The sequence below is a fragment of the Sus scrofa genome, chromosome 2 (assembly GCF_054392235.1).
Source record: "Sus scrofa isolate SSC_HxYL_T2T_F1_AM1 chromosome 2, Sscrofa_HxYL_maternal_Yorkshire_Landrace_v2.0, whole genome shotgun sequence".
In the NCBI taxonomy this organism is placed as follows: Eukaryota; Metazoa; Chordata; class Mammalia; order Artiodactyla; family Suidae; genus Sus; species Sus scrofa.
In genome coordinates this window covers 159,012,615-159,032,577 of record NC_139384.1, presented here as the reverse complement: position 1 = coordinate 159,032,577, position 19,963 = coordinate 159,012,615, and the positions used below count along the sequence as shown (strand labels likewise).

At 43.7% G+C, this 19,963-nt stretch overlaps 1 protein-coding gene across 9 annotated transcripts in view; it reads right to left on the bottom strand.

Annotated features, from left to right (window-relative positions):
• The window catches only part of STK32A (serine/threonine kinase 32A), a 141,304-nt gene that overhangs the window by 29,464 nt on the left and 91,877 nt on the right, over positions 1-19,963 (bottom strand). For all 9 annotated transcript variants that reach the window (XM_085014963.1, XM_085014964.1, XM_085014968.1 and 6 more), the window contains one exon: positions 7,361-7,398. In XM_085014963.1, coding sequence (XP_084871089.1) covers positions 7,361-7,398 — 38 coding nt within the window. The remainder of the gene's footprint in view (positions 1-7,360; positions 7,399-19,963) is intronic.

Genomic DNA, 19,963 nt, shown 5'->3' with positions numbered 1-19,963 from the left:
CTCCTAAGCATCTCTTATGGGTTTTTTTTTTTTTTTTTAAATAAAGAGACCAACGTGGTATAAAGTGGACATATATTTATTTCTTTGCCATGGAAGTGTTCTTGTCTCTCCTTTTTCTGAAATATCATTAGAAGTTTTTTTTTGTTTGAAAGTTCAGACTGTCTCCCACTGATCACCAATAAAATAACTTATCAAGGGAAGGCAGAGGGAAAAAGTCAAGTTTTATGTTAAAGAGGCTGTATAAAGAGTCCTCGACTGGGAGCCAGGAGACCTGAGTCTGGCTTTGAATTTTGTCTGTAATACACCATAGACCTGAAGTCTCTTTCCTGTGCTGAAACTAAGTTTCCCTTTTAAAACAGGAATGTGTGGACCAGACTATCTTTAGGGTTTCCCCTCAGCTTTAACCCTCACAGCAACGTGGTGTGGGTCTAATACTTAGGTTCAGCAGGGAGCACACCCTACAAAACACACTAGGGTCTTTGCATCACTGCCAGATAGAGGAAGAGGGCAGTGCCAGGGCTCAGAGAGACAAGCCCATTGTGTGAGGGGCTGGCAGAGAAGTCACAGGCTTTGAGATGCTCTCAAAGTGCTGGTGTCGTATCTCCATTTGAGAGCTTCTGGGGTTGTGATGGGATGTGGTGGAAATTGGAGGGGAGAAGTTCCTGTCGTGGTGCAGCAGAAACAAATCCGACTAGGAACCATGAGGTTGCGGGTACGATCCCTGGCCTCACTCAGTGGGTTAAGGATCCGGCGTTGCTGTGAGCTGTGGTGTAGGTCACAGACACAGCTCACATCTGGCATTGCTGTGGCTCTGGCGTAGGGCGGCAGCAATAGCTCTGATTCGACGCCTAGCCTGGGAACTTCCATATGCGTGCAGGTGCGGTCCTAAAAAGACAAAAAAAAAAACAAAAAAAAAAAGAAGGAAATTGTAGGGGATGAGATCTGACTGTTTTCTATGATATTTCCACTGTATAGCAAATTCAGGTATACATGTACACACATCCATTCATTTACAGATTCTTTCTCATACAGACCATCACAGAATACTGGTCAGAGTTCCCTATGCTATAGAGCAGGTCCCCATTGGCCAATCATTCCATAGACCTCGGTGTGCATAGGCCAGTCCCACACCCCTAGTCCATCCCTCCCCACCCCCACCTGTCCCCTTTGGTAACCGTAAGTTTGTTTTCAACGTCTCTGAGTCTGTTTCTGTTCTGCAAATAAGTTCGTGATGACACTTAAATAACGTGAAAGTGGTACTCATCCAGCTGAGAGCGAATGTAATCTTGCATAAATGGCACCAACAGATGATTTCAGGCACTGATCCAATCATAGTACAGGCTGTTTTGGTTTCTTCTTTCTCTGTTTCTCTCCGTGGGTCATGCTCAAAGCACTGGGTCCCTGGTTCCCAAGGTTTGATACAAAATAGGTGAGCCTGGAGATTGAGTGATTAAGAGCCTGTTCTTGGGAGGGAGACTGCCTAGCCTCAAGTCCTGGCTCTACCACTAACCAGCTGCTCTACCTTAGAAAGGTGAACCATCCTCTCTGTAAAGTTGGGATGATAGCAATAGTCCTATCAGGATATGGTTGGGAAGATCCAGTGAAATAAGGCGGTGGAGGACTTCTCTCAGCACTTGGCAGGAAGGACGTATTATCCTCTGTTGCTACTTGTCATGCTTAAGCATCATTTTGCAAAACACACATGCCTGGATTTCACTCTCCTGAGACTCCAGTGCAGTGCGACCGGTAGGTGAGCCAGGCAGCCACGTTAAAAACAGTAACAAGAAACTCTGCAGGTAATTCAGATGGACAGCTAGGCATGGGATCATCTTCTTTAGGTTGAGCAGGTGTTCTAAGCTGACCCTATTCTGAGGTTGCCTATGTTCATGGAGCAGTAAAAGGTAGAGAGTGTTTTTGAGCCAGTTGGTTCTCCAAGTGTGGTCCCCACAATAGCAGCATCAGTGTCACCTGGTGACGTGTTAGAAATGCAAATTCCTGGGCCCTACCCTGCCCCTCCACCCCCAACCGAATCAGAAACTCTGAGAGTGGGGCCCCAGTGTTTAAGCATGCTCCCCATGGGATTATTATACCCAGTAAAGCTTGAGAGACCAGGTTTTAGAAGACCTGGTTTGGGAGATCTTGACCGCAGTAAATACTCATTTAATTCTTTTGAATATGGTTGGAAGAATGTTAATTTTGTCTTAGAAACTGTATTTACACTCATATGATTATCACAGTTTTTAAGAGGTTTTCATACACTGTAACCTACTGACATAAAACCTGCTTTATAGAAGAGCTGTTTGTGGCTAAGCTCTCAGGGCTCAGCAATTGCGGAGCTAGGAGTAGGATCTGGAATTTGGTCCAGAACCCCTCTGGTGGCTTATGAATTGCCTCAAAATTTTGTGCTCTATCCCAAGACCAAAGAGCTACCTTCTGGTTGGCTCAGGGTTTCGTTCTTCCACCAGGATGCACAGTAAATGGTGGGAGGAATTTTTTGTGAGGCTGGATGTTTGGGAACCTATAGCCTGGTGCCTCAAGCTGAACAAGAAAACAACTTCACAGAGCCCATGGTCACCAGCTGATGTCTCAGTTCTAAGCCCAGGATGCTGGTGTGCTTCCCTCTGCTCACCTTGGGATCTCTCTGCCAAGTGCCCTTTTGTGCCTGGCAGCGACCTTGAGTCTGGCTCACAGAGGGAGGCTGGGTCATCTGCTGAGCAAGGAACACAGGAATTGCCTAGGAATGAGGGACCACTTTGGCTTCTTCCGTAAGCCAGGCCCTGGGGGAACTTTAGGACAGAGCTTTTCAACTGGAATTCCTGAGATCTTGGGCCTGATCATTCTTGGTTGTGAGGGCTGCCTGTGCCTTGTTGAAAGCTTCCTTGCATCCCTGGATATCCAAAGCCAGGGATGGCTTTACCCTCTAGATATCCAAAGCCCATCCCACTCCCGGCTGGAATCCTGACAGTCACACATCTCTGAAACATTTCCAAGCATCCCCTGTGAGGAGAGACAGTAGAGCAAAAACAGCCCCAGTTAGAACCACTGCCTTACGGTGAAGTGTTCAGGTACAAGGCTCGGAACTTCCCAACTGAGCACCTCAGGGAGTGATCTGCCTGTGTTGTTCACCTCTGTACCTTGAGGCGCAGAGCCACATTAAAAATCAGAATTCGTAGTATTGAGTCACTGAACTTAGTCATTGCTATAGTTATTATTCATACTCTTTCTCACCCTGCTGTGTTCAGCCTGAGGATATTTCTCATCACAGCTCTCCAGCACACCATAACCAATCGGTTGGCATGGCTGCCAACTTCGAAAAATTCCCCCAACTCGAAAATATCTAGATCCTGTTTGCCACATTTTTCTAGGATTCTTATGAAACATTCATGCACTAGCTGAGACTTATAAATCTGATTGTCTAGAGATAGGCTGCAGTGTGCTACTGTGTGTGTTTTAAGATGCAACCCACTTGATTTTTTAGGTACATTTTGGGATGCTGCAAGCTGTTCAGAGAGCAGGTTTAGTTTTTCCTCAAACCCCCAAACTGAATGTTTTTGCCCTTCTCTGGTCCTGGCCGCTGGGGATGGTATTAAGAAATCCAAACTGTAGATGATGCAGTATTTGTCCTCCTCTCAGATAGACCAGGAAGACATTATTGTTCCTTTGTATGCAGCATTAATTTCCTGAATGGTTTAGGAAATCCACAAGAATTTTAGACACGATGGAATGGATGGGGTAGGCACTTAAGTCTGGAGGAGATGAAAACTACATGGCAGGACAGCGGGTTATGAGCTCTCTAAGATCTAATGCCATCTTGGGCTCTGAACTAGGGAGGCACTGAAGAAAAAGGGGAACAGGTATGCTCTAAATTAAAAACATTTTTAAAGTCAAATTCTGATGTGTAAGGAATCTTCATTCACACCAGTGGAAGGATTCTCCACTTACAAAAGGATTTAATTCCTTGCAATATCAATCTTTTTTTTTTTTTTCCTTTTAGGGCTGCACCTGTGGCATATGGACATTCCCAGCCTAGAGGTCGAATCAGAGCTTCAGCTGCTGGCCTACACAACAGCAAGAAGGATTTGAGTGGTATCTTCAACCCACACTGAAGCTTGTGGCAATGCCAGATCTTTCACCCCCTGAGTGAGGCCAGGGATTGAACCTATATCCTCACAGACACCATGTCAGACTCTTAACCCACTAAGCCACTATAGAACCTCCTATCAGTCTTTTCTGATGGACAGGAACCGATATGAATCAGTAAGAGTAGAACAAAGTTTGTGCCTGTTACTGACAGTGCTGAATTACAATATAAGCCATGTGGTGTAATACACAGCTCACTTGGAGGAATGGACATAGGAGATGTTTCAGAAATAAGAGATTATCATTCATAGCCATGAAATCCCCATGCAAGGGTCACATGTGATGGTTCCTCGGGGGTGAAATATTATCACTGTGGACAAAGACGGCAAAGAAGGGTTTCAAGTATGAGCCATGGAAAATCCCAGCAGAAAGCACTCCGAAAGGCAGTAGGTTCTCACAACAGCAGCTCTACAAAGTGAGCTGGGGAGTGGGGGTCGTTGGGAATTTCATTTCAAAGCAATTAATTATGGTCCCTGAGCAATGCCCAAGAGGCTTAGTTTTTCAGAATCTGAATAAAGAGAAAGTAAATAACCTCAGAAATTTATTTTCCCCAGAAGAGGATCCCCTGGCCAATGCTTAGAGAATGGCTCTCAATCTGGTCTGTTTGCTTCCACCCCACATATGTATCCAGTTCTTCCCAAAGCAATGTTTCTCTCTTGGCTGCAGTGATTCTCTAGTTGAGCTTAGGATGGGAATAAAACACAGAAAAGCTCAAACCCCGCCCCCACCAAGTCACTGTCCAAGACTCAAAATTTGAGAGTGAAAAAGGCCTTTGTAACTAGTACACCAGATAACCGGTGTAGACTTGAAATTGTTCTGCAGGCAGACTGGGATCCCTATGCAATAGAGCCCCAGTCCGACCAAGAGTAAAATGCCCTGAAAAGTGGGCTTAGTCCTCTGAGAATAGGAAGGAAAGGCAGAATGGGCCATCAAAAATGTAGTCACCTGAGATTTAAGGGTCAAGTAAATTGTTTAAACACAAGACCTAACAAGTAGACACATACTATCTGTGGCATGCCCCTTCTGGAATCAAAATAATTCTTAAGTGAAGACAGGTAAGGACCTAGCTTTTACTAACTCTGCATGATATAGACAAAGTCACACAAAACAAGATGAAGTCATCTAAGCTTCCTTCCCTAGGACAGAAATCCCCTCCCACCTCATAGTCACTCTAGTATTTGTTACTAAGTCCCTTCCTTGTACACACTGCAGTCAAGCACGTTATAAACAGTGTGTCAGTTAGGGTTTACCATGACGCTGAGAAGTCAGAACTCTCTTGCTCCCTGAAGAAACTAAGAGGCAGAGAAATTTTAGGTGACCCTTGGAGACTCTGAGAGCTGGTGAGTGAGTGAGTGACCTGGGTTTAAGCTCAGGCAATCTGGCTCCAAAATCCACACTTTTACCTAAAATATCACACAATGACTCTTTCCCACGACTAGTCTCTAAGGGTGGTTAGACTTGAAGACTGATTTGTTTCTGGAACTTTCTCCGCATCTGCAGTCACCAAGCTGCCAAAAAAATGAGGGGAAAGAAGTTGCATGAAAGAGAAAAGGACGTCTTCGTGGTGGGAGTAAGATGAAGCCATGTTCCAGACCCAAGATTGCAGCACTGTTTCCATGTTTGAGACCCAAGATTGCAACACTGTTCAATCTGAATGGAAGATAAATCTTGAAAAGGTTTTGGCTGACAGGACCTCCATTCAAGGGCCCCAACAGATGGTGGAGCAATATATTGGGCACAAAAGGAAGCAGCTGAAGAACAGGTAGGGTCAGACCCCCAAACCAGGGTCTGCTCCACCAGAGGTCACCTTTGCAAGGCTGTGGTGGAGACACAGACCACCTTTTGGCATGTTGTGCAAAAGTGGGCCCTTTAGGCCGAGGGAGGCCTTGGGCCCAGGTGTGAAGTTAGGCAGAGTTTATTTGCACCAGTGGGAGAGACGATCCTGCTTCCTGTTTAAGGCAGAGATAGCTGGTGTTTTAATGGGAGTCACCTTCAGGTTAAGTCTCGCCATTGCCCACGTTTCTGAGATTAGAAATGCTCCCAAATGTTAGAGGCAGTAAAGGGAAGGAAGAAATAAGACCCTGGAAGAAAGTGGAAACAATCTTTTTAGACAGCCCATAAATAAATGATGACCCTGAGGTTTGAAATTAGAGGTCATGCACAAAAGTGTTCCTAAGTCCTGCGAGCACAGGTGGGGTCTGGCAAGTCAGGCTTAAAATGCAACTGGGTAAATAAATAATGAGCAATGGATGGCTCTTGGAGTTTCTGTCTTACTTGCTAATCCCTTTTGTAAAAGTCAGATGAACACGGAGCTTTGCAGATTTAGGACTTTCTCAACTAGCAGGTTTCTAAAAATGTAACAAGGATCTTATTGTGTCTGTAACATTTATGACGTGTGGGCTGTGTCTTTCAGGTAGACTCTGATGTACCAGTACATCTAAAAGAAAGAGGTTATAAACACTTAATCACTGCTGGTCATAGCCTGTTCTACAGGACATCTTCAAACAGTGTTTCTTGAACTTCAGGTGTTCATTTATCACTGTCATGGTCATTGCTGCATCCCTCTGTCACTTTCAGAGTTGGGTACTACAGATACTCTTATCTGCTTTATAGGTTTCTTTGAAGGGACTGATTTCTTTTTGAAGTGGAAAGTCTTTGAACAGAAAACTTGATAGCTCTTCTGCCAATGTAAAACCAATTTTCCCTCAGCACAAGGAAAACATAAAAGTAGACAAAAAGAGAACAAAATAGTGCCTTAAATCTCTAGGTAGATACTGCCAACTGCTCTAAGTCTGAGGCCTGTTCTGTGTTTATGAAAAAAGGGAAATGATTGCTATAGAGATAGGAAGGCAAACTAGACACAAAACTGAGATGGTTTTCTTGAAGAAAAGAGTAGGAATAAAAAAGAAATTGAAAAGAGAATGACTTTCTCATTACATAACTTCCAGGTTATTAGGGTGTGCTGGTGTTCTATGTCACTGCCATAAATAATAAAGTTCTCCCATACAGTTCTTCCCACCGTGAGATGGAGTTTGTACACGTGTACAAACATAGGACATCTTTTCCATGTATAAGACACTCAGACGTAAGACACTTTTTCCATGTATAAGACACTCAGACGTAGGACACTTTTTCCATGTATAAGACTCCTCTGCTGGGGAGAATCAACTCGTTTTACCTGCACGTTATGCAGTGAATTGCAAAGAAATAATTTACTTACCATGTTCATCAAGCAAAATGTTGTCAGGCTTCATATCCCTGGGGGAATGAAAAGAGGAGAAAGTTGCTTATAATAAAAGGAACAAACAGAACCGAAGGATAAAGGCGAAATGCTGGAGAATGGTAGGGGCGAAATGAGGTCCTGGCCCCTCATCGCTCGTAATCTCACTTGGTTCTCACAGTGAATCGAGACATTGCCCTTAACACACCCAATTTCTAGGTCAGAAAACTGAGGCTTAAAGGGGCTAAGTAACTCAACCCAAGCTCACCATACATGGAAGAAATGGACTCTGAACCTGGATCTCTCTCATTCAAAACCTCAGACTCTTACTTTCTGTAGCATCTTATGTCTACACATGTATGCATTGCAACATAGATTATACAGCACTTAAGTTGTCGTAAGGTTGTAGCACTAATTATCATTTTCATCTGGGTCATGCTGGAGCTCCACAGATAAGGGGAACCTAAAGGCTATAAAATGAGAAACAAGATGGTCTATAATGTGATGATACTATAAACCTGGAGAGATTAGAATCTTTTTTAGAAGGATTCTGTAATGCCTCTAGTTGCTCTGTAGTAGCCCTGGTAGTTAAGCAAAGGATTTGGACCAGTCTTCCATGCACTGATGAGATCCTGAAATCCACAGGAGGGATCACAGTCCACTCCCTTCCAGTGAAGGGAGTAGTTTGATGAATACTTAGACGAATGGCCCAGAGAGTTTAAATGTTCCCATGAAATAAATATTCTTGTAAGCAGCCTTCCTGAATTGGAGCACAGCACAGTAGTCCCTAACAGCCCTCATTCTGGATTCCCCCAGTTTTTACTGCCCCACCCTAATGTACCATGAAAGCCCTTCAACCCAAATTCACAGAAGCCATTAGGGAAAAAATTCTGCAGTAGGTTTGGGAACACAGTTTCAGCCTGGCTAAGTGGCTTTTATGTCACTAGAATAAGGTGACCTTAGTAGTTAACAGACCAATTTTGTCTGAGTCCTCTTTCCTTAAAAAATATTAATGAATAACCAGCCTCTTACCTACCGATGGAACCAAGTACATGCCCCACCCAACAAGCAGGTGCATGGTGGTTTCATGAGCTTTGAATATCTTTTTATGTAGTTTATTAGGTTCTTAAAATTAGTTCTGGATTCATAAGAGGTCATTTGTGGCTAAAGCAAATTTACCTCTGGTCCAGGGTACAAGTGGCTAAAAATATAGAGTGCAAGGGGGTCTCAAGTTGCATGTTTCTCTGGCCAAACTCTCCATACTGTAGCCTCCACACCAACCCCATAGATGGATTTCATTACTTCAAAGACTATCAAATCCAAATTCCCTCACTTGGAATACAGGTCCTTTCATCATCTGGCTCCTGTGAAGTCCCCTAAAAGCTCCCTGCATCTCCTCACCTTCGGCTGTTGCTTTGCCTGAATCAGATCCTTTCCACCACTGTACCTGGACATGCAGATTCATCCCTCCCCTCATCACTCAGATGTCACTTCCTACAGGGAGCCCTCCATGAGTTTCCTATTCTGTGTCACTAGTCCCTTACATGGGCTCTGCAGGATAAACTTCTTCCATCATAACATTATCATGCTTATATTCTTTTTTTGTTCTCCAACTGGGTCATGAACTCCTCAATGGCAAGGACGGTTTCTTGAATAATACATAAACCAGTACATACCAGAGCACTATAGCCCAGCAGCAAACACTTTCTGCAGGTTAAAGCTCAAGGTTAACTAGGCATTAGCCTCTTGCACCTCTTTCAGTCCTGCATCCACGAGCATCAGGTAGTGGTCCTAGGCTCAGAGCAGGCTCGGAGGAGCCCTGCCAGGAAGGAAGAGACCTGGGTGTGGCCACGTGAGCATAATGATTTCCTGGCTTGAATTTAGGAGGGCTTGCTAGGAGGAATATGCTGCTGTGGACTTAGCACTTGATGAACTTTCTATTAATCCCCAGGCATCTTTTAAAAAAAATCTGTCATAGCTACACTTCCTTATATCCACTACTTTCCCCAGAAACTTCCTTGAGACTTAAAGAACTATGTCTAGAGACTCATGTTGCAACAGAAGAAAGGGTGGGGGGAAAATGTAATTGTAATGTATACATGTAAGGATAACTTGATCCCCTTGCTGTACAGTGGGAAAATAAAAAAAAAATATTAAAAAAAAAGAACAATCCAGGAATCAGAGAGGTCATAGTTTAAGGTGATAGGTCCTACTTCAATCTTATATCCATTTATTCATCAAATATTTATCTTTTGATAAGTTACTGCGTTAGGATATAGGAAGTATCAAGATAGATGCAATACAGTTCCCTCAGGGATGGAGAGGATAGGAAGGGGTCACAGGGAACTAACTGGGCCACAAGGGCTCAAAGTGGTAAAAGGGCGTGTTTGCTACTAAATTCAGAGAAAGGGTGTGAAGAAAATCTCTAAGAAAAATATGAAAATAAGAGTGGACTTTTAACAGAAAAATAAAGTATATAAACATAGATTCTAAACACATAGTTCCTTCAAAAAGTGGTAGGTAACCTCTAAGTCATTACAAGGTGAATTGCAGTATAAGATTGTTTATTCACATAGCAGGAAAAAGGAAATGAAAATAAACCCAGGTGCTGTATTAAAATTCCTGCTGGGGAGTTCCCATTGTGGCGCAGTGGTTAACGAATCCGACTAGGAACCGTGAGGTTGCGGGTTCGGTCCCTGCCCCTGCTCAGTGGGTTAACGATCCGGCGTTGCCGTGAGCTGTGGTGTAGGTTGCAGACGCGGCTCGGATCCCGCGTTGCTGTGGCTCTGGCGTAGGCCGGTGGCTACAGCTCCGATTGGACCCCTAGCCTGGGAACCTCCATATGCCGCGGGAGCGGCGCAAAGCAATAGCAAAAAGACCAAAAAAAAAAAAAAAAAAAAAAAAAAAATTCCTGCTGGAACAAGTTCAGCTTTCCTAGTTCAGAAATTTAACACTACTTTCTTATCTTTTTGATCTTTTCCGATAATCCTAAATTGTTTCCTTCATTTCACGCAGTCTATAAGACGGCTGAGCTGGGCAGTTACCAAGCCTGGGTATCTTCAGAATCATATGTGCACTTAAAGCAACATGCACTCCAGCTGCTTCCTCACTCTCATTTCCTTCATCTTCCTTTGTCATCACTGCAGCCTACCCCCTGCCCCCAACACACATGACCTTCTATCATATACCTTTTATTGCCAACCCCGAGTCTGGAATTCTAGACTAATGATACATAAAACTTCATACCTGCTGTTTCCATCTGTATGGCTAGCATCCATGGTACATATAATATGTTCCAGAGAGAACCTTTGCTATCCATCATGCCCCACACCAACACTACAACCCTCTCATCCCCCAATTCCTTAGCTCAGTATATGGTCCCCAAATTCTCCCACTGTAAAAATGAAAATCTTGAGAGCATTCTTATTTCTTTTCTTCTCTTAACTCATAGCACCAGGACCTCAGCAACTCTTGATAGCTCTACCTTTAAAACATAATTATTGAAAATAGTATGGTTGGTTGTTCCTTAAAAAAAAAAAAGTGAAATCACACTTGCTATAGAAGTTTGACTTCTGGGTGTATACCCAAAAGATGTGAAAGCAGGTATTTGAACAGATATTTGCACACCCTGGCAGCACTAGTCACAGTAGCCAAGAGGTAGAAACCCCCCAAGTAGCCATCGATGTGTGAATAGATAAATATGCCAGATACATATTATTCTGCTTTCAAGAAGAATAAAATTCTGATACATTCTACAACATGGAAGAACCTTGAAGACATTAGGCTAAGTAAAATATGCCAGGCAGAAAAGAGCAAATATTGGAGTTCCCAGTGTGGCTCAGCAGGTTAGGAACCTGACAAGTATCCATGAGGGTGCGGATTTGATCCCTGGCCCCGCTCAGGGCATTAAAGATCCGGCATTGCCACAAGCTGTGATGTGGGTCACAGATGCGGCTCAGATCTGGTGTTGCTGTGACTCTGGTGCAGGTGGGCAGGTGCAGCTCTGATTTGACCCCTTGCCTTGGAACTTCCATATGCCATGGGTGCAGCCCTAAAAAGAAAGGGGAAAAAAAAGGCAAATATTGTATGATTCTACTTTTATGAGGTCCTTAGAATAGTCAAATTCACAGAGACAGAAAAGAAAATAGTGGTTACCAAGTGTTGTGGGGTGGGGGGGGATTGCAGGGAGTGGGGAAGAGGAAGATGGTTGATGATTTCCTTTAATTTTATTTGGTTTAATGGATACAGAGTTGCAGTTTGGGATGACAAAAAAGTTCTGGAGATGGACAGTGGTCAGGGCTGTACAACAGTGTAAGTGCAGTTGATGTACTTTGTTACTTAAAATGGTTAAAATGATAAATTGTGTGTGATATACATTTTGCTACAGTGAAAAAAAATGTATCCTCTGCACACACTGGAATTACCATCTCCAGTGCTCCCACCATCATCTTTCAGCTGCAGTGTGCCATACATAGTACCTTGTTCTTGGTTCCCAGAACAATCGCTATCCACATAGCACCCAGGGCGGTTTTTCATTACACTCATCTTCCCTGCCAGTGTCCTCCTCTGGTTCCCAACCCCCGAGGAATAAAATCCGAACCATCTGCCCTTGGCCGTGTATGACCTCTAGGTGTCCTAGCCCCTCGGGGCCGAGCTGCCTCTTGTGCATCCTCTCCCTGCCACATGCCATGCTCCAGCCGCACTGGTCGTCTTTGTCTCCTCTACATGTCGGCCCCTCTGCCTGCAGCCCTGTCTCTCTAGACCTTCCCAGGACTTTCGTCTTCCTGTCATTCCGATATCAGCTGAAATATCATTTGCTCCAAGTTCTTCCCTGGCCACTCAATCTGAGCGCTTCCCTCTTCTTCTTTCTCTCTTCACCTCCATCTTAGTTTCAGCCCAGCACTCTCATTACCTCTTTTTTCTTCATTGGTTCAGTATTTGTCTCCCCACTGTCCCCCTGCCCCCAAATAGAAGTTCTCAGAGAAAGAATATCTCTTCTGTACTGCTCAAAGCTACAGCTCCCAAGCTCACCCAAGTGCCCACAACAAAGTACTTGCTTAAAGTACTTGTCTGAGAAATGAGTGGCTCTGATCCCTTAGCTTCTCAAACTTCTGGATAAGAAGCCATGTATTGCTTTTTCTCCTAAGAAGAGGAAAACCAAAATCAAAACCAAAATAGCAACAACAACAAACACCCTCCTCCTATGCCAGATGCACTGTATTTACTGTTGGCAACTAAAAAACCCATCACTTGGGGAGTGCTAAGGTGCGGTTCTAGGAACACACATCTTCTGTGGAAACCCTTTGTTGCCTGCAGAATCAGCTGATTCCTACTATGGGAGCCATAAATAGCCTGTGGCCACACAATGCTCCCAGCACAGGATCTGATCTACCTGCTGTTCTCACTTGAATGGCTTTAACAAGACATTAGCAGAATTTAATAGGCTAATTACATCCCTTCACTGCACCTACCCTGGGGTCAGGTTGCTCAGCCTGCAGTCCCATATGGGGGGTGGGTGTGAGAAGAGGGAGCAGGAAAAGGAACATGTCCAAAGCAAACTAAGCTCCCTCGGTGTCCCATGGCTTTCTGACAGGTCCACAGGTTGGGTTTAATTCTTTGTTACATGATGTTCTTTTAGAATGGGTCTTCTCCAGCTTCTTGAGAGGGGAAAATATTATATGTTGTATATTTTATTTATATGCAAATTTATATATCATTTTATAATATTGATTCATGCACTTATGCATTCTGCACCCACAGAGGCAAAGACACAGAGTGAACTAAACCACTCAGCCTCAGACACCAGCCTGAACTCAGGTCTCTTGGGTCTTTCACCTAATCCCAAGAGGTTAAGCTTAAAAAAAAAATGTTCTAGTTAGAGGAAGGGAAAAAAAATCTATAAAGTAAGAGGAACCAGAAAGGAACAAGATCAATTATGGTCTGTTGATGGTAACAGATAAAGGCAGGAGAGGGTTTTGTTCTGTTTTATTTTCAGTAGGGAGAGGGGTGGTCGATTAGAAGTGAAAAGCAAGTGGCTGGATTTCATCCCAAAACTCCTCTGACCTGAAAGTATCCTCTCTAGCAGGAGGAGAAACAAACTTGCCACTTGAAAGTGAAACAAATGAACTCTCCTAGGCACCAAGAGAAAAAAAGAAGCTGAAAGAACATCTGAATCTTTCCAGAGCCAACTGTGAACCCATGAGCTTTTGGAAGGTGAGAGGATGTATATCAGACACTGTGCATGGACAGCAACAAATCACAGAATAAAACCAATGAGTGCATCCCCTAAGATATTTTGCTTTACCATCATATAAGGTGTACAAACTTGAAACAAAGTACCATCATTGATTATGTGTCATGTGCCGGAAAACATGCTAAATGTTTTACAAGTATTATTTCATATAATCGCCTCCTCCCCACTCACTCCCCACCCCAAACTCTGGAGCTAAGTACTAGTGTGATGTAATTTTATGGGAAATGAAACCAAGCTCTAGAGAGACTGGACAGCTTTCTAAGTCATGCAGCTCTTGAATGGTGGCCCTGGATTTGAGTGTCGGCTGTGCGAATCCAGACCCTAGCTCTAAAGCTGGTGATGGAGACCTAGGGATGGGACTGCATGTAAATGAGTGTGCGGCCATGAAGTCCAAGGTCAGCAGAGGAAGGAGACCAGACAGGGGCACCTGAGGTCAGGACAACAAGCCTGTAGGAAAATAGAAGCTGGGTGAGGGACAGTACAGGAAATTGAAACTGGCAAATAAGCCGTCTTGGCAGATGCTGCAGGCAAGAAAGGCTTGAGAAGGAATGGACTAGAGAGTAAAGGGCTCAGATGGGGAAAACTGCAGCGTGGGGATGGTTAGTTAGGGCTGGTTTTAATAAGCATACTGGTTAGGAATGAGTCTTGCTACAGGATGGCAAACCTAACTTCCAATGGCTTAAGCAAAGAAGATGAGAGTGGACAGAGCAGCCTCAAACAGCCATTGGCTGGGAGCTGCTCTGTCTCAAAGAGCTGGGCTTTCTTCAACACCAACATGGGACAAGGCCGCTCTGTGACCATGACTGAGGGGAGAAAAGCATGTGATAAGGGAACCATGTTTGAGCACGAAAGCAAGAGCACTGCGCAAACCATAAAGCGGACCGTGCACCCCCTGCCCGGGCTCCCGGGGCAACTTCTGTGTTCCTCCCAGTGATAGCTTGGCTATTCCATTCCTCCTGCTTCCAAGAAAAAAAATATTAAGATGCCCAGTCATATTATCTACCCCTCCTTGTGGTAACACTCAAACATGAGGAAAATGATTCTTCCTCAAACCTTCCTCAAATCAGCTATGACTGTTCCATCCTATTCAAGCTGTTCCCAACACCCTCCTCTGAGATGCCCCACAGTTCCCCATGTATATGGTCCTCCTTCTGCAACAAGGGCCAACAAACCAAACTTTGTTGGACTACAGGTTTGTTCTTGGGGCTGAGCAAATGGTATGTTATTCTCACAAACAGCCAGGGAGAACCAGGAAGTCCAGATCCATGAACTGAAGCCACACCGTCATCAGAGACCCAGCCTCATTCTGTTTCTTCACTCTGCCAACACAAGCAGTTTGACTTATTTTCTCATGGTCTCAGAATAGTTGCTTGGGCTCCAGACATCACATGTACCTTTAGGGCAAGAAGAAGCTGAGGAAGGCAGCACCAACTGGGTTTATAATCTTTTATAAGGAAGCAAAACCTTTTTTGAAGGCTTTTACAGTTGAATCCGCCTTAGTTCTCATTGGTCATACTGGCTCATGACCCACATTAAAGGAGGTTATGACGAGGGAATATCCTGACTGATTTGGGCCAAGCACCTGCCAACCTGGACTGGGCACATTGCAGTCAAATTGAGGTTCTGCTACCAAGGAAGAAGGCAAGGTAAATTTCAAGATCCTATAGCTAGGAGATCCTGCTGAAGAGCATTGAGAACTATGTCTGGATACTCATGTTGCAACAGAAGAAAAGGTGGGGGAAAAATGTAACTGTAATGTATACATGTAAGGATAACCTGACCCCCTTGCTGTACAGTGGGAAAATAAAAAAAAATATTAAAAAAAAATCCTATAGCTAGACAGTATGGAAGCTCAGTAAAAAGCAGAGATGCTGGCACCAGATAACCAGGGGTTGAATTCCAGTGTGGTCTTGTTCGACTCTGGCAAGGTATTATATCTCCCTGTGCCTCATCTTCCTCATGTGTAAGATGGGAGTGATTACATTAGTAATTACCTCGCAGAGTTGCTGTGAGAACTAAATATGGTAATACTTGTACTTTGTGCCTGGTGTACCCTAACTGCATAAGATCAGTAGGTAACAGCTTTACAAGTAAGAGTTAACTATATGGTATAGAGTATGATAGTTTGTTTAAGTATTGTGGGCATATATGGTATCCTATATAAATAAATGTATATACTTACAGTCAGGAGTGATGTTCAAAATATTTAATAACCAGAATAGCACAATCATTGGCTAATTAGAATGAAGACTACTGGAGGCACAGGAGCAGAACCTTGAGGGACTCCTGCTGGGCAAGGAGTTAGCACTTTAGCTGCTGGACCAAGGGAGTTAGTGGGTGGGTGGGAGAGTAGAAGGCAGGAGGAAGGGGGCTGGTGGGAAAGGGATTGGGTAGCAGGAAGGTTCAGGCAAGAACTCTTTATCAACCAATATAGTGGAATGCAAAATTTCAGTATGTTTATAATGGGTATGGCTATACCTGTGTATGGAGTTAACATGAGCCTTGTATATGCTATACTGCATTGTAGTATATAGTGTGTGAATCTGTATACTCATGTATGTGTGTATGTAGAATAAAGTTGGTAACAGTCTCAGCTGCAGATGGTTCTACCCAAACCCAGGCATTACTAGGTTTACTTGGGAAGCAGTAGATCCTAGATATTAAGAGTGTGGACATTGAAGTCAGTGACCTGGCTTCAAATCTCAGCTGAGAACTTGCTAGTTCTATAACAATGGACAAGGTATAACCTCATGTAATGTACATTATGCTTTCCTTCCTAACATGCATTCTTTATTCTCTTAACCATTTCAATTTTCATTTGGGGTATTTAACCTTTCTGCCACACACCCACACACAGAGCAGTCCCTATGTTTTGGGGGAACCTATCCCAGCCTTGGCTTCAGGGGCGGTTCAGTGACTTAGACCTAAGCTAGGAAAAGTTATGCCACTCCACAGTCCCAATTTCTGGTTTGGGGACGAGCTGTAACCCTTTTTAAGCCATTGAGTAGGAAGAAGAGTTACACCATGGGCTTCTGAGGAAGAAACTTCTTTGCTGTCCCGGGGAAAGCTTTCAGGAGTGTGATTCATCAGCTTTAAAGGCGTTAGCATGGAGTCCTGGGCTGAGGTGCTGAATCAAGATAGCCTGCAAGTCTGGCATACATAAGGACTTCTAAATCACAAAGTAATAAACCTCTTTATTGCTTAGTCCCATGTGAGTTAGGTTTTCTGTTGAGACCAGAAGCATGTTGGGTGATATGCTGCTGAGACTTGGCTCCCTGAAGGCGTAAATGAAGGACAGTGAGAGTATCTACTTTACAGAGCTGTCATGAAGATTTAGGGAGATGATGCATGTAAAACTCTTAGTATAGTGCTTGGCACATAGTAATTGTTCAACTAACCTTCAGAAAACATTGAACAGACAATTAAGACATATATAGGAAGAGCCAGCTGGTAAGAGACTGGTGTTAACTGAGAAGGTTAAGTGATGAGTAGCTCTTTTCAGTGATCACTGAACCACTTCCAGGTACCAGCAATGGCCAGTGTCCCCTAGCACAGCAAATGGGAGGAGTCAGGATAAGCCCTTTAAATACTTTATTCCATACTGTCCTCAAACGACTTTGTGAAGTAGGTACAACTTCACACATGAAACCACTGAGGCACACAGAGAGCTCATGCAACCACTCCATTGTCCCCACTATTGGGAGAAGAGTCAGGGTTCCAGTCCACATTTGCCTGACACCAGGAGTGCTACTGAACAAACACTGACCAACCAGAACAGGGCACTGGTCATCAGGAACCACAGAGGCCAGAGATACACTGCAGTAAGCCCACCCGAGTGTGACGACGCATAGAAGCCCTATCTGACTTGATGTCTTATTTGCTACAGCTCCATGGGCAGCAGGGAACCTTGAGGCTGATCGTGAATCAACAGAAGGAAGAACTTGCTAATAATTCAGCAATGATATGAACCTCTGTTATATGGTAGTGAGGATCCCCCCACCCCCCAAAGTATTTAAAAGCTGGGAAGATAATTCCTTTGTGGACAGGTTGTAGAAGAAATTCTGCCTTTGGATGAAGGTAGGACTTGTCCTGAGTTAACCTTCACTCTCACATCCCATAGATGTTTTACACCTGCCAGGAAGACAGAAGTGTGGCTGCCCTTTATTAGCCATCCCTGATTTTCCGAGCCCCAGAGTAGAAGCTTTTCACATTTTTCCTGCTTTATCATATATAACATTATTAAATCTATTTTATAATTAGAGAAATAGATCTCAGGACTTATTAATTTGTCTAAAGTCATACAGTGAATAAGTGGACAAAGCCCCAAACTGAGCCCTGATCTGACTAGTCCAAAGCTCATGACCCTTGCTACTGTGTCATACTCTGCTTTCCAATGAGAGTATTGTTTTTTCTTAATGGTTGTATTATATGACCAATGTGTAATTTTGGTGATGATGTATTCTAGAGTTGGAGAAGGCACAGTATGTTTTCCCCCCAGTTTAGTGCAAGGAGATAACAGGAGACTAATGGATATAATGTATCCATAATCAATAATGAATCAGTCATGGATAGCTCTAAGTCTATTGACCACTTTCTACATCTGTGTTGTGAATGCACTGGACTTTATCCTTTCCCAAAGTCCTGTAAAGTCCTGTAAAGTATGTACAGTTATCCTCATTTTACAGATACGACCAGTGAGGGTCAGAAAAGGTAGGTGACGTCCCCAGGGTGGCCCTTCTTGTAAGTAGCAGAGCCCCCACATAAATCTAATGCCACCAGCCACTGCTTGTGATGGTCAGCTTGCAGCCAGTCTTGCTATGGGCCTAGGAGCATCATGGTAGAACACGACATGACAAGGTTTGAGCACAGAAGATACCTTCATCTTATTACACGTTTACAAAGATAGGACCACATACACACATACGTGTATGTGCATACATATATGTCTGCACATTACTATACACAGAGTGATAATCCTATACAAGATCATGAGTTATATTTAAATCCAAACCAAGTAAGACTAGAAATAAATAAGACATAATGGACGACCACTGGGTTTTTATTTTCTGCAATTATTTTCTATATCCCCCCAAGTTTCTAAAATAAACATGCCATCTTTATTGATTCGAACCTAAGTATTGTATAAGTAACTTCTTACATAATATCTTATTACTTTTATCATCACTGAAAACCATTTTTTTAAAAGTTCCAGCCAAAAGCTAGAATACATGATTTCTTATCTTAGCCTTGTCTATGATTTTATGTGTGACTTTGGGCATGTCACTTGCCTCTCTGGGCCTCAGTTGTAGCATCTATACCAGGAGTTGACAAAACTATGACCCAGGGGCCAAATCCAGCTCATCTATTTTTGCATGGCCACGAGCTGTGAATGAATGCTACATTTCTAAATGGTTGAAAATAAAAGAATGCTATTTTGTGACACACAAAAAGTGGTGTGAAATACGAATTTCAGCACATGTAACAAGGTTTTGTTGCAATACAGTCATGTGCATTTGCTTCCACATTAGCTGGAGCTGCCTTCATTCTACAAAGGCAGAGCCCATGAGTTGTGACTGACCTACAAAGTCTAAAAGAGTTGCTCTCTGGCCTTTTACAGGAAAAGTATACAGACACCTTATCTGCAGAGGGCGTGAGCTGAATTAACAACCTCCAGGCTCTGTCCTGCCCTGACATCTAGAATATTGAATGACCCCACTCTTCATCATTTCCACCTTCATTTTCACTTCCCACTGTGAATGTCCCATCCTTATCTCCAAACCGATAATGAATTCAAATATGCCCTTCTTCCTGGCTGGCTCTGTATTTTCGCTAAAGTACAAGTAAGAAATTGGGTCGAGAAGTTCCTGTTGTGGATCAGCGGTTAACGAACCCAACTAGCATCCATGAGGATGTGGGTTTGATCCCTGGCCTCGCTCAGTGGGTTAAGGATCTGGCGTTGCCATGAGCTGTGGTGTAGGTCGCAGACATGGCTCAGATCCCCTGTTGCTGTGGCTGTGATGTGGGTTGGCAGCTATAGCTCCGATTTGGGTCCCTAGCCTGGGAACCTCCATATGCCATGGGTACAGCCTTAAAAAGACAAAAAAAAAAAAAAAAAAAATTGGGTTGAACTAGGGCATTTTCTGGAGCTTGGTAAGACAATCTGGCCGTGGCTCACCTCTTCTGTGGCTTCTTGAACTACTCTCCCCCCTTTCTCACATGCTCCGACCACAAAGGCCTCTGTTCTGCTACAGGACATAACAAACTTCCACCCTAGAGCTGGTTATCCTGCAAGGCTTGGCTCACATGCCACCTGCTGGCAAGGCTTTCTTTGAGTGTGGTGCTGAAGCAGC